The 11,690-nt window shown below is 32.2% G+C and overlaps 1 protein-coding gene and 1 pseudogene across 3 annotated transcripts; one reads left to right on the top strand and one right to left on the bottom strand.

Moving 5' to 3' along the window:
- The first annotated feature begins 851 nt into the window (after positions 1–851).
- On the top strand, positions 852–9,045 carry LOC124842680 (phosphoglycerate mutase-like protein 1). Of its 3 annotated transcripts, none has more exons than XM_088106968.1 (11): positions 904–1,015; positions 1,211–1,315; positions 1,551–1,612; positions 5,024–5,131; positions 5,398–5,477; positions 6,302–6,464; positions 7,131–7,205; positions 7,332–7,420; positions 7,711–7,830; positions 8,631–8,675; positions 8,758–9,045. In XM_088106968.1, the coding sequence occupies exons 3-11, from the start codon at positions 1,553–1,555 to the stop codon at positions 8,864–8,866; spliced, it is 849 nt and encodes a 282-aa protein (XP_087963094.1). In that variant the 5' UTR covers positions 904–1,015; positions 1,211–1,315; positions 1,551–1,552; the 3' UTR covers positions 8,867–9,045. The 3 variants fall into 3 exon arrangements, with proteins under 3 accessions (XP_047175214.1, XP_087963094.1, XP_047175284.1); XM_047319328.2 differs by having other exon boundaries at positions 925–1,015; positions 1,245–1,315; XM_047319258.2 differs by lacking the exon at positions 1,211–1,315 and having other exon boundaries at positions 852–1,015.
- Positions 9,046–9,718: 673 nt separating this feature from the next.
- On the bottom strand, positions 9,719–11,548 carry LOC148204084 (F-box/kelch-repeat protein At3g06240-like; annotated as a pseudogene).
- Between the last annotated feature and the right edge of the window lie 142 nt (positions 11,549–11,690).

Raw genomic sequence — 11,690 nt, 5'->3', positions numbered from 1 at the left:
GAAGAAATAAAACATATTATTTATGTTTTACTTAAACTAATCTGCAAGTTGTGGGGAACACACAGATCTTATCATCCCCCATGCTATGTGGGAAAGTTTTGCACTGAAATCCAACTAATTTTTGTTAATTACCTATCTGTCCTTACATACCACACAAGTGGAGCATGTGAAGTTATTCATGTGGCAGTGACAGATTGAAAAAAGAATTTCTTCAACCGCCATGCGCAATGTTTATTTTTAACCAAATGCTGCAGAGAGAGGTGTTGAATGGTTTAATCTCATTCATTTATATTTTTACTGTAAAATATGTGTACATAATAAGTTATTATGTAAAATACACATATAGATGGAGAAAAAGGATCCAAGGTGACAAAAAGAATAATTTAATAATATGTTATTTTATTAGTTGTTAAATAATATGTAGGAATTTATCTTAAAAAATTATAAGTTAGTATTATAACTAAAATTTGGGTTTAATTTAAACTATTATTAGTTAAATTATCTATATATACTTTTTAATTGAATAATTTTAATTTTCAATAAATAAAAGATAACTTATTTATTTAATAGAAAATTTTTATTAAATAATTTTTCTTTATTTTGAAATAACTGCATATTTTTTTTCTTTCTAAAAGTAACTGCTGCGTAATTTTTTAAATTTATTTCTATAAACTTTTACACGTTTTAATTATTTTATTTTTCTATTTTTTGAATAAATATTTTAAAAAAATAATACAATAATAAAAATTTTATTTATTTATTTATTTATTTAAAGCTATATTATTTTATTGTAATAAAAAACGCTTGTGTATGTGTTTTATAAAAATGGTTGTTTTTGTTCAGAACTCGGAAATTTCTCAGTGTCACACAATATTTTTCTCTTATTAGGCCAACACCATGCTCATCACCCCTAATCCTATTTTATTGAATTCCAATTTTGTCCCCGGTTCCATTTCCAAGCGTGGTTGCGCATCTCCATCTTCTTCTCCATTCCTTTGCTCCTCTTATCCCTCAGGTACTCTTCTCTTTCTCCTGTACTATTTTTCTCCATGCTCCCTTTTGCTAAAAATCACCTCAATTTCCGGCCATCCAATTTACTCAGCAATTTTTCGTTTCCCGTTACATAGATTCGACGCAGTTTTTCTACGTAACGATTCACGCCCTTTCAAATTTCTTCAATTCCATTTTATTTGTTCCTTTTCGTTAGTAGTAATAAATCGAATTTGAACTCGTTTTTGGCGGAGACTGTGGCATGTTCCACGTTCCACGAAGCTTGGAGCGTAAGCTTGGTTGTGCACCGTTCTCTGTTGCCAATGTACGAACCTTCTTTTGTGGATTTATGCTTAATGTAATTTTTTTAGGTGCAAATACTTTTAACCATTTTTGCCTATTTATGGAGCTGTTCCTGTCTTGTTCAAGAGGACAAGATGTTGTCGGAAGCCTTACGGTTCATTCCTTTTAAGCTGAACCAGAAAGCTGATCTACTTTAGTGTTAAATGATAACTTGATTAGTTACCTGTTATTATTGGCTTTTCTTCAATGTCACGCAGATATGGATACTGCTGCTGGTCAAATTCTTTACCCTTTGCACCGCTGTAAAACTCTTCACCTGGTTCGTTGCAACTTTATCCTTACAACAGTTTTTTGGTTAGAAGATGTTTTGTCCCATGTAATCAATTTATTTTTCATTGTGTGTGAAATGAATCCCAAAGCTTAACTAAATCGAGATACCTCCTTTATTCCCCGTTTATATGGCCCTTCCCAGAACATTTGTTGTCTCTTCACGAATAACAAAGTTTCATTAAACTACTTTAGCTTTAAATATATGATAAGAGTAATTTTGGAACAACAACACAAATTGTTGACAAATTTATTGTTTTTTAACTATTTGAACTAATTTTCTCGAAAGGGTGTGAATTAGTTGAAAGGGTCTATTAACATAGGAACGGAGGGTGCACGTTGGACTCACTAGTATTATCTACCTATCTCTTTCTCATTGACTTTTTAAAATATACTGTGTTGTTTGAAAGCAAGAATAGTAGGAAGTGCTTAACATTTAGCTAATGCGAGTCAAATTTCACTAACTACATATTTTTAGGGTGTTCCTTCCTCTTAGTGGTTTTTGGAAAGTTGAAATTTGGATGTTGAATTCAGATTATGATAGGATACAAAATTCCTAGAATTAAGGGGAGAATAATCCAGGATCAAATAAATCAATCCAAGATATGTTGTTTTTAAGGAGTAGGCTATTATTATTCCTTTTCTATTTATATCTTGTAGGTTATTGACTTGAAAGTATGGCAGTAATACTTCACTCTCCTCTTACCTACATGGTATCTAGAGCTTTAGGGCTCCCATCCTTAAACAATTAGGTTGCCTAGTTGAATCCCAGTTCATTCCATTAGAATGGTGGCAGGACAGTGGTTTTGATGGACTTGGATAATGAGCATCATCGACCAATAACAAAATTTCTTTCTAAGAACACTTCAAATTACCAGTCATAAACTGAATGTAAAAAACCAAACTTTACATTTGGTGGTTGATGATAAGGTGAAAGAGACTTGGCTATTTGGGTGGGGAGGTGCATCCACCATCAACCACGGATCCAAAATACAGGCAGCGATGCTTTGAATTCACAGTCACTGCCTAGTTGATCAACTCCATGGATCTAGCAGCAGGAAAATTGTTTGTTTTTTCTTAAAATAGTGGAATTTAAATCTACTTCAACTTCACCAAATCAACTTATAAAGTGAGATTTACACTGACTTATATACTATGATTTGACCTTATCTTTACTTGATGTAAGTTTTTCAACATATTCTCTTTTCTACATTATCTTCTCTTTTCTAAGGACTGAACATTTCTTGTGAGACTAGAAAGGACCTAATAGCAGGTGACGAAGACCTAACAAACTTGACTAGGACTGACTCTGATACTATCATAAGAAAACTAACTTATAAAGTGAGGTTTGTACATACTTGTATACTATATTTGGTTTAGTTGATGTAAGACTTTTCAATAGTTTTCTTGCCACAGCCTGTCATGATTGGGAAGCCATAAAGGAAACCTATTTTGTTATGGATTCACATTTATTTGCATTTACATGTTTGGATGTGGAAGAAGCAATACGGTGAGGCAATATAACAACCTATTATAATGCCATAATGATTGTTTTGGGAGGGGTTGGGTTTATTTGACGATTAACAATGGGAAGGTTCAAATGACAATGTTTGCGTGATACCACTGAAGATGGTTTTGATTTAACTCGGGTTTCATAATGATATTCCATCTCAAGAATCACCAGAATCAATGAAACCAAATGATTTAATTGTGAAAATTGGTGAATTCTGTAATTGTTAAATGCCATCTTAAAATGAAAATGCCGAAACTATTCAAATGTTTGAAACAGTATAAAGGTCTTAATTACTAGGGATATTCAAGCATAAGAAAAGATAGGCTCCATTCAACAACGTCACCAAGAGTTTATGCAAATGTTGGATTACGAAGTGTCTGATGATCCTTTAGAAGTTCCTAAGATTGATGATTCAAGTTTTTTTGTGTAAAGTCTACTCAATCTTCTCATAGCGGTTAGGAAAGGTATTTGGTATTGTACAAAACATCCTTGGTCTTCCAAAGTATATATCTCTTTAATAATTTGTCTACTTCGTGTCTGGTGTAAAGAGCACCTTCTCAAATGGAGAATTGGGAGAAGAAGGGTATATGTAGCCTCCACCTAGTTTCTCTAGATGCTTGGAACAAAGGTATGCAAACTAAAACGGTTATTATACAGACTTGAGAAATCTCCCCAAAAGCATTGTTTGAAAGATTCATAAAGTTGTTAAAGGTCAAAGGTATGATTGTCTATATAGATGGCATAATTGTAATTTGTAAGTAGGGATGGTTTTGAAGATATGAGCATATTGAAACAAAGGCTAGCGAAAGATTTAGTACAACTTCTCTGAATGGAAGTCTCAAGATAAAAACAGGGTATCATGGTATCACAAACAAAAGTACATTCTTGATCTCTTGATAGAAAATGAGAAATAGAGGATCTAAGCCTTCGTATACACCTATAGTGGTCAATGCTGAGCTTAGAGAAGTCACATATGGTTGTGCCAGTTGGCACATTGAGATACAAAAGGCTTGCTGGGAAATTAATTTACTTATTACACGCCGGTTCAGACAATGTTTTTGTTGTGAGCATGGTAACTCAATTTTTGAATTGCTCTTGTGAGTTATATCTTGAAGCAATTTTGTAAAATTCTTTGCTATATGAATGGAAAACCAAGAAATGACAAGTTGTATACTGGTCATTGGTCATGATCAATTATAGGTTGGGGGTGTACATTTGGATATTGCACATTTCTGTGGGTAATTTTGTTATGTGGAGGAGCAGTAAGCAAAGTTCCATTGCTAGAAGTATCGTTGAGGCTGAATTTAGACCAATAACTCAAGAATCTGTGAAGTTCTGTGGCTCGAGTCTTAGAAGAACTGAGAAGCCTATTTATTTTGCCATGAAGTTGTATTGTGATAACAAGACAACAATCAACATTATTCACAATCCTATTTGACATGATCGAATGGAACAAGTGTGATCACAGATATTGTACCAGCTGCACAACAGGTAGCAGATATTGTGATCTCAGGGTTTTGAGATAGGCTTTTGAACTATGAGCTAGGAAATTGGGTATGATTGATGTATTTTCAACAACTTGAGGAGAAGTATCAATAAATTAGGAAGGTTGAAATTTGGGTGTTAAATTCATATTATGATTGGAAATAAATTCCTAGACTTAAGGGGAGAGAAAATAAGGATTAAATGGATCCTTATATTTTGTACTTTTAGGAATGGAATGCTGTTATTCCTTTTCTATTTTTGTGCTATAGATCATTGATGTGAAAGTATGAAAACAAAACTTCATTCTCTTCTTACCTACTCTTCCTTTTGTGCTGCGTTCTGGTTTTGGAAAGATCATTTGTTTATGTTCAAGTGTATTACTGTCTTCTCCAATCTTGTATTCAGGTTAGACATGCCCAAGGATTTCACAATGTAGAAGGTGAGAAGAACTTTGAAGCGTACAAGTCTTATGATCTTTTTGATGCAAGCCTGACCCCTCTCGGCTGGAAACAGGTAATTGTTAATCAAGTGATGTTATTTTAGGACAAATCTTGATGCACTTTTGCACTATAAAAAAGTTAAAATTCTAGGCTTTCCTATAGAGATTGGTACTTGTGTTAACTGTTATGTTTTGACACATTATAATCTCTTCCTCATAATTTCTCATGAGATGTTGGGTCAATTATAATTTCATATTTGGTAAACTTTTTTCCTTGTGATCATCTCAGTAATATTTTTTAACTTTAACGTCATGTGTAATATGTGTGGCTCCATTACAGGTTGAAAATCTGAGAGGACATGTTAAGGCTAGCGGTCTTTCCAAAACAATTGAACTAGTTATAGTTTCTCCCTTGTTAAGGTATATCCACATTGTAATTTAAAATTCTTCCTAAGACGTTTTGTCAGTATTTAATACTCATTTTACTCTCTCATGTTAAGATCGTTTTTGGTTCTCACCAAGGTCTTCAAGATTTATTGAAATATAACAGAGCTTGATAAGAATACTTGTAGATGATGTGACATGTGAGTAAAGAAAACATCGTAAAAATAATAGGGTGCATACAAACATCTTTACAAATTAGTCTAGACACAGATTAATCATGTATAAAATAACCAAATTGGATATGATTTTTTTTAAATTATAATGTTTTACTGATTGCTGTGAAGTTTCATCGAAATATGACTCTTGGTCCAAATTCTACGGTGCACAAGTTTATAAATGGAATGTCCCATGTCAACTTTAATCTTTGAATGATACAGTGTCAGTTAAACTATTCTGTTATTTGTGTATATATATGTATGTATGTATATGTGTACCTGTGTATCTATCAGTTTGTTATATATCTAACATCTAATTATTCTAGTATTTTTCAAATATTACTTTTGTTTCAAATATGAGGGCACTATGCTTATTAGCAAAATTTATTCTAATTTATTTTTTATTCTGAGAAAGCTGGAAAAACTGGAAACATTTGTGAACAGTTTATTCCAGTTTTGTATTTATTATGTGGGTATTAATCTTGATTTGGAGTGTCCTTGTAGTATCCCATGAAAATTATTTAGATGTATTCAAGTGAAGTTGTACTGGCATTTTCACTGAAGAAATGTTTTTGCATATTATTAAACATACAAAATTAAGGGGTAATGATTATCGTATGTGTATTGCTAATCATTGCATTGCAGGACCATGCAAACAGCAGTGGGAGTTTTTGGTGGTGAAGCATGTACCGATGAGACTAGTGTACCTCCACTAATGAATGCCGGTGTGGGAGACAGTGATCGGCAAGCAATTTCCAGTCTCAATGCTCCACCATTTATAGCAGTGGAGCTTTGCCGGGAACACTTGGTATGTAATGATGATGACGGTTTTGTAACTTTGGAGTTTGACAGTTTGGGCAAAAAATCAATTGTACCTTTGTTTTCTTTCAACATTTTGTTAGTTACTATATCTTATTTCTTCCCAAGCTTCAAGAAGATACAGAACCAGTAATTAGGAAGTACCTGATGAATTACTGAAATTACCTGTTGGCCGTGTCCATTACCCTTCTGGAACTTGTTTCCTTGGTTATTTAGGAAACTGATGTCAGGTCTTTTTTCGTGTTTGTTTGGTTATTGAATAAAATACAAATAATGTCAGCTTCTTGAAGAGCTTCTGTACGGTGTACTTTTCAGTTCCAACTTTGGCTCTTTTGTTTTATTTTAACCAAGTTTCCCAAGTCTTATTTCATAGTAAGTTTGTTTATTCACGCATGAGATGTGTGTTGGGTTGTTGGCTCCTCTACATTGATTTATGTTCTTACTGTATAATTTTAAAAGGAATCTGATTGGATATTTGGTGTAGAAGTTACTGGTCTTATAGCCACTAGCTAGTGACTAGATTGGGTTATGTTAAGCAGCCAAAATTTTAAAATTGAGCGATAATTTTGTTTACCCCTTCGTTGCTGTTTTTGATGTCATTTGGCATTTAATTTCAACATTTGTCTTTATCTATTATTTATTTTGGGAAATTCAGGGGGTGCATCCTTGTGATAAGAGAAGAAGCATCAGTGACTACCGACATATGTTTCCAGCTATTGATTTTTCATTGGTAAGTAGTCTGTTATGATAAGCTCATGTATGGGCTAGAGCTACCACGGTTTGTTCTGATCCGTAGTTGCTAGAACATAATCAAGATTAATTTGATGGGGTTCATGCGTCATGTAAATTGCGTCAGATAGAAAATGATGAAGACATTCTGTGGAAACCTGACATTAGAGAGAAGAATGAAGAAGTTGCTGCCAGAGGACTTAAATTTTTGGAATGGTGAGTGTGATCATACAATTTATATTTCACATCCATGAGTATTCATATTCCACAAGAGCAGTCTTATTGAAGACAAGCAGGGAGAGCTAAAGAGAAAAATAAACTTGATTGTATTGAATTTAAATGTTCATATATTATTAGAATTGAAGTTTAAACTAAATTTTTCAATTGGTTGGACTGAGTTGACATTTTGGCCATGTTGCACTTACGTGTGCTGTGGTTGCATGACATCTGAAGCACATGCCTTCAGCTAGAAATCTGATTTTTTTCGTATTTTCTTGTTGGCCCAGGCTGTGGACAAGAAAAGAGAAGGAGATAGCTGTTGTTACCCACAGTGGTTTTCTGTTTCACTCCTTGAGTGCTTTTGGAAATGATTGTCATCCAACAGTGAAGAGTGAAATCTGCACACAGTAAGTATTCATCTGAAAGCTTATTGGCCTGTCTCTTTTATGAACACCTTGTGTTGAGATATATGCAAGAAATTATAAACAACAACGTGCTTTTTGTTCTATGTGGTGAGTATTGAATGACCAATTTGAATCCTAACACCACTTAGGTTTTACTTTTATCAGACAGTGTATGTATATCATATTCATTAAATTACATGTCAGCTCTATTGGTTGAGTATAGGAGTATATAATTCATGTCCTTGTCCAACAACCACAGAAGCACAAATACTTCTACATAGTAATTGTGTCGGGTGTTGAAACTATGCTAGATATATATCATGGAGACTTCAAATATTTTTAATTGCAATTTTAAACTTGTATACTATATTTGATTAGAATACTAATAATTAATTTTTTGTTGTGTTTTATTATGTTTGAATGACTTCTATTTTTTAAAAAAATATAAACTCTAGTGATTTTAAGATTTTTGTTTTGTTAGGTTGAGTTCTCTGTATTATGTTTATTTGGTAATGATCTTCGCTTCTGAGAAAAGAAATACTTTGAAAATAAAAAACGGAAGACGGGAATTTGAGGGATATTCCTACTCATTGTTTTCACCTTTTATTTGAGGTTCCCTTAAAAATGAAGCTTAAAAATATTTTGTACAAAAATTTGTTTGAGAAACCCTTCTCTGAAGTTTTCAACGCCAATCTTTAGGAGAATATATAACTTTTAAGCAAATAGTTTTCTTCGAGCCTTAGTTGTATCAAACTTTCATGGTACTAATTAGTTGATGTTGGGTTTCTATTTTGTACATACAGCTTTGCTAATTGTGAGCTACGTTCAATGGTTGTCGTTGATAAAGGGTGAGGATTTTATTCGCAGAATGACTTACACTTTGACTTTCTACAGAAAACTCACGTAAGAATTTGATTTTCCATTTTGCAGTCTGATTGGTTCAGATGAATCATCTACCAACTATTCTGGCAAAATTCCTTATGGCCTTGATCTTCCCAGTGATGTTGCTGACGAAAACCATATAGGGAACGGAAACTGATAGTTACCGTTGCTCTGTTATAGGCTGGAATTTCTTTCGTTTTCATGATTTGCATTTATAGGTTTCTTCAATGCTAAAATCACAAGTCTTACCAACTTTTTTTTGATGGAAACATATTTATTGACAACGATCACTCAATTTTAGCATTCGTAAATGGATATCAATTTTTCATGTGTTAACTTTGGATATCAAGGTTGCCCGTGAAACTCTCCATTAATTCTTAGGCCTTTATGATTCTAGTTAAGTTAAAACATTATCAAATTCTTCTGACTTATTTGCGTGGAATGGATTTCCCTAGTATTACAATTTTAATCGTGTTTAAGAATAAATTCAAAAACAGTGAATAAATGCTTATATTTATTTCATTTAATTGTAAGTCTCAAACTTCGTATTTTAATTAAGTTTTAATTATATTCAGAATTTTTATATGTTTTCTTTAATTTTTCGTTGATTAGTTTTTTCACTGATATGGTAACGTAACTGATATCTTACTTGTTTTTAAGCTGTTATATTATTTTTACGAGTTTATAAATATGAGATTTTTTAGTTAACATAATAAGATATTGTAGTTATTGTAAAATAATGAATAATTTTTATTGTTTTAGTTACAAATATATTATATTGTTTTTAGGTGTTATTTTATTTGCTTTTAAGAATTGAAAAATGATATTTTTAATTAATATAATAAAATATTGTAATCACTGTAAAATAATTTTCATGTCTTCAGTTATAAAATTGTATTAAATAACGAAAGTTTTAAATAAATTTTTTAAAATTTATAAGGTAACTAAGATTTAATTACGTCTATTTATTTTATTTGAAATTAAATTTTAGATGAGTGTCATCTGACAATATTAAATTAAGGTTAGATAAGGGAATTCAATAACATTGTTCTATATGAATACTCTCACTAACAGTTTCAAAAACTCAATCTTCACATTCACACGAACTGAGGCCTTTTTGTTGTTCATTTTCACTTAATTTCTCTTCTGAGTTGCCAGGGAGTGATAGAAAACTCTCTCTATACATACCACATCTTAGGAAACTGAAATCAAGTCTGCTGCTTCCCATATCTAAGCTTGCCTTTCTTGTTGATTTTCACTGACATGTTGCCAGTGAATGCCAAAATTTCCCTATTTTCTGTGAAGCATATGGGGAAAATAAGATTCACACAACATCTAAAACTGGAGGAAAAACAAATGTTTTGGTCGAAAGAGTGTCTTCTTTGTATTCTTTCATCGACCATATTTCAATCCGTAGAGGCTGTTTATGCACCACCAAGCACAAATACAGATGTTCTCCCATTACCTTCAAATGATATATATCAGATTCCTTTGGAAGAAGAATGGCTAAATGATCCGGCAATGGAATCTCTAGTAATCTTTTTTCCATCACATCAACTGCAATAACTATATTTCTAAGATGTCCATTTCTGAGTTCAAACTTATGTAGAACTTACAGAAGACCACACTCAACAGAAGTCCAACAATGTGTTCTCAAAGAGAAACAATGAACCAAACGCACCGTAAATTCCTAGGGTTACCATCACCACCACAATGTCATCATCATCCATTGGGTCATAACCCATTCCAGATAGATCATGTGCCTAAGTGTCATGGTGAATTTCTTTCTGTATACCAGATGACGGATTCCACTGCACAAAATCATGGAACAAAAATTGTAAGAGAAGAAATCCCCTACAAGAACCTGCCAGGGATAAGTAGTTTTCATACCGGTCAAACCATGAAGGAATAGTAAAATTGGACACTGTATGCTAGGAATCGTCACAAAGTGCTGATTCTATGTCTACACAATAAGCTTCAGAATTGTTAACTACATTTAAAAGCTTGTAGGTGGGTGCAATTGCAGCGTCAAAATGTCTTCTTGCAAATTGGGGATCGGAGATTAGAGAGAACCATGACTTGGATAAGCATTTGCAACATAACACAGATTTCGTAGGTAGCTTCAACTGAATTTCTTTCATCAAGTCCTCGTATACAGAACGAGGAGAATCAATCTTCATCTTCTCACTTTTTCTGTCAGCAGTCTTCGTCTTCTTCCTTTTTCTGCCACCAGTCTTCACCTTTGTTATCATCTCCTCCACTGTAGATTCACCACTCTTATATGAAACATATGTACAGATGAGAAAGGTAGTTTTTTTATTTTCCTTTTTCAAATTGGTTTCAACTTTATATCTTAATAATCTACATCAATTTGAGGATATTATTTTTTCTTTTTAAGATAAATTTTAACAAGATTGATATGATATCTTAATCTTAATTTCTTGCTAGCAAAAATGACAATGTTAAAAGTATAATTTTTTTATTTTTATATTAAGAAATTACATGTCTTTATAATGAATAAAACACAACTTAATGTTTTAACTTATTTATTTTATATTCTCCTTATACTTGAAAGTCAAAATTAGTTGATACAAAAATTGGTATCGAAAGTTTCTTAGTCTCTAAAAAATTTTCAAAAAAAAATAATAATCTCCTCTTATTTAAGAAAAGTGAGAAAGATAAGTACCAATATTTCAAGATCTATGAAATGTAAAAATCCAATTTTAACCTCTTTAAATGTACAATATCCCATTTCGCATCTCTAAACATACAAAAAATTTAATGTACTTGAATAAATATGTAAAGTTCAGTTTTAATCTCTTTAAAACTTGTAATGTGAAATCATTACGTCATTAAGTTATATTTAAAATATTCAAGCAAACTAATTTGAGATGTTTCTTAATAAAATGTGCAACTTATAATTTTCTCACTCTAGAACCGAGATTAGGTTCTGAATTGATCCCATATGAAGAGCATCAAAA

Source organism: Vigna umbellata, chromosome 2, assembly GCF_029865625.1.
Source record: "Vigna umbellata cultivar VRB3 chromosome 2, Vumbellata_1.0, whole genome shotgun sequence".
Taxonomy (NCBI): Eukaryota; Viridiplantae; Streptophyta; class Magnoliopsida; order Fabales; family Fabaceae; genus Vigna; species Vigna umbellata.
Note: the sequence above shows the minus strand (reverse complement) of the source record. Positions and strands in the feature narration are given on the sequence as shown.

What these genes read in the sequence shown, in the direction of transcription:
- LOC124842680 (XM_047319258.2), top strand. Translation starts at nt 898, where the DNA reads ATGCTCATCACCCCTAATCCTATTTTATTGAATTCCAATTTTGTCCCC. An exon ending in GGACTTAAATTTTTGGAATG is followed by an intron (nt 7,421 to 7,710) that starts GTGAGTGTGATC and finishes TTGTTGGCCCAG; the next exon opens with GCTGTGGACAAGAAAAGAGA. An exon ending in ATGGTTGTCGTTGATAAAGG is followed by an intron (nt 8,676 to 8,757) that starts GTGAGGATTTTA and finishes TCCATTTTGCAG; the next exon opens with TCTGATTGGTTCAGATGAAT.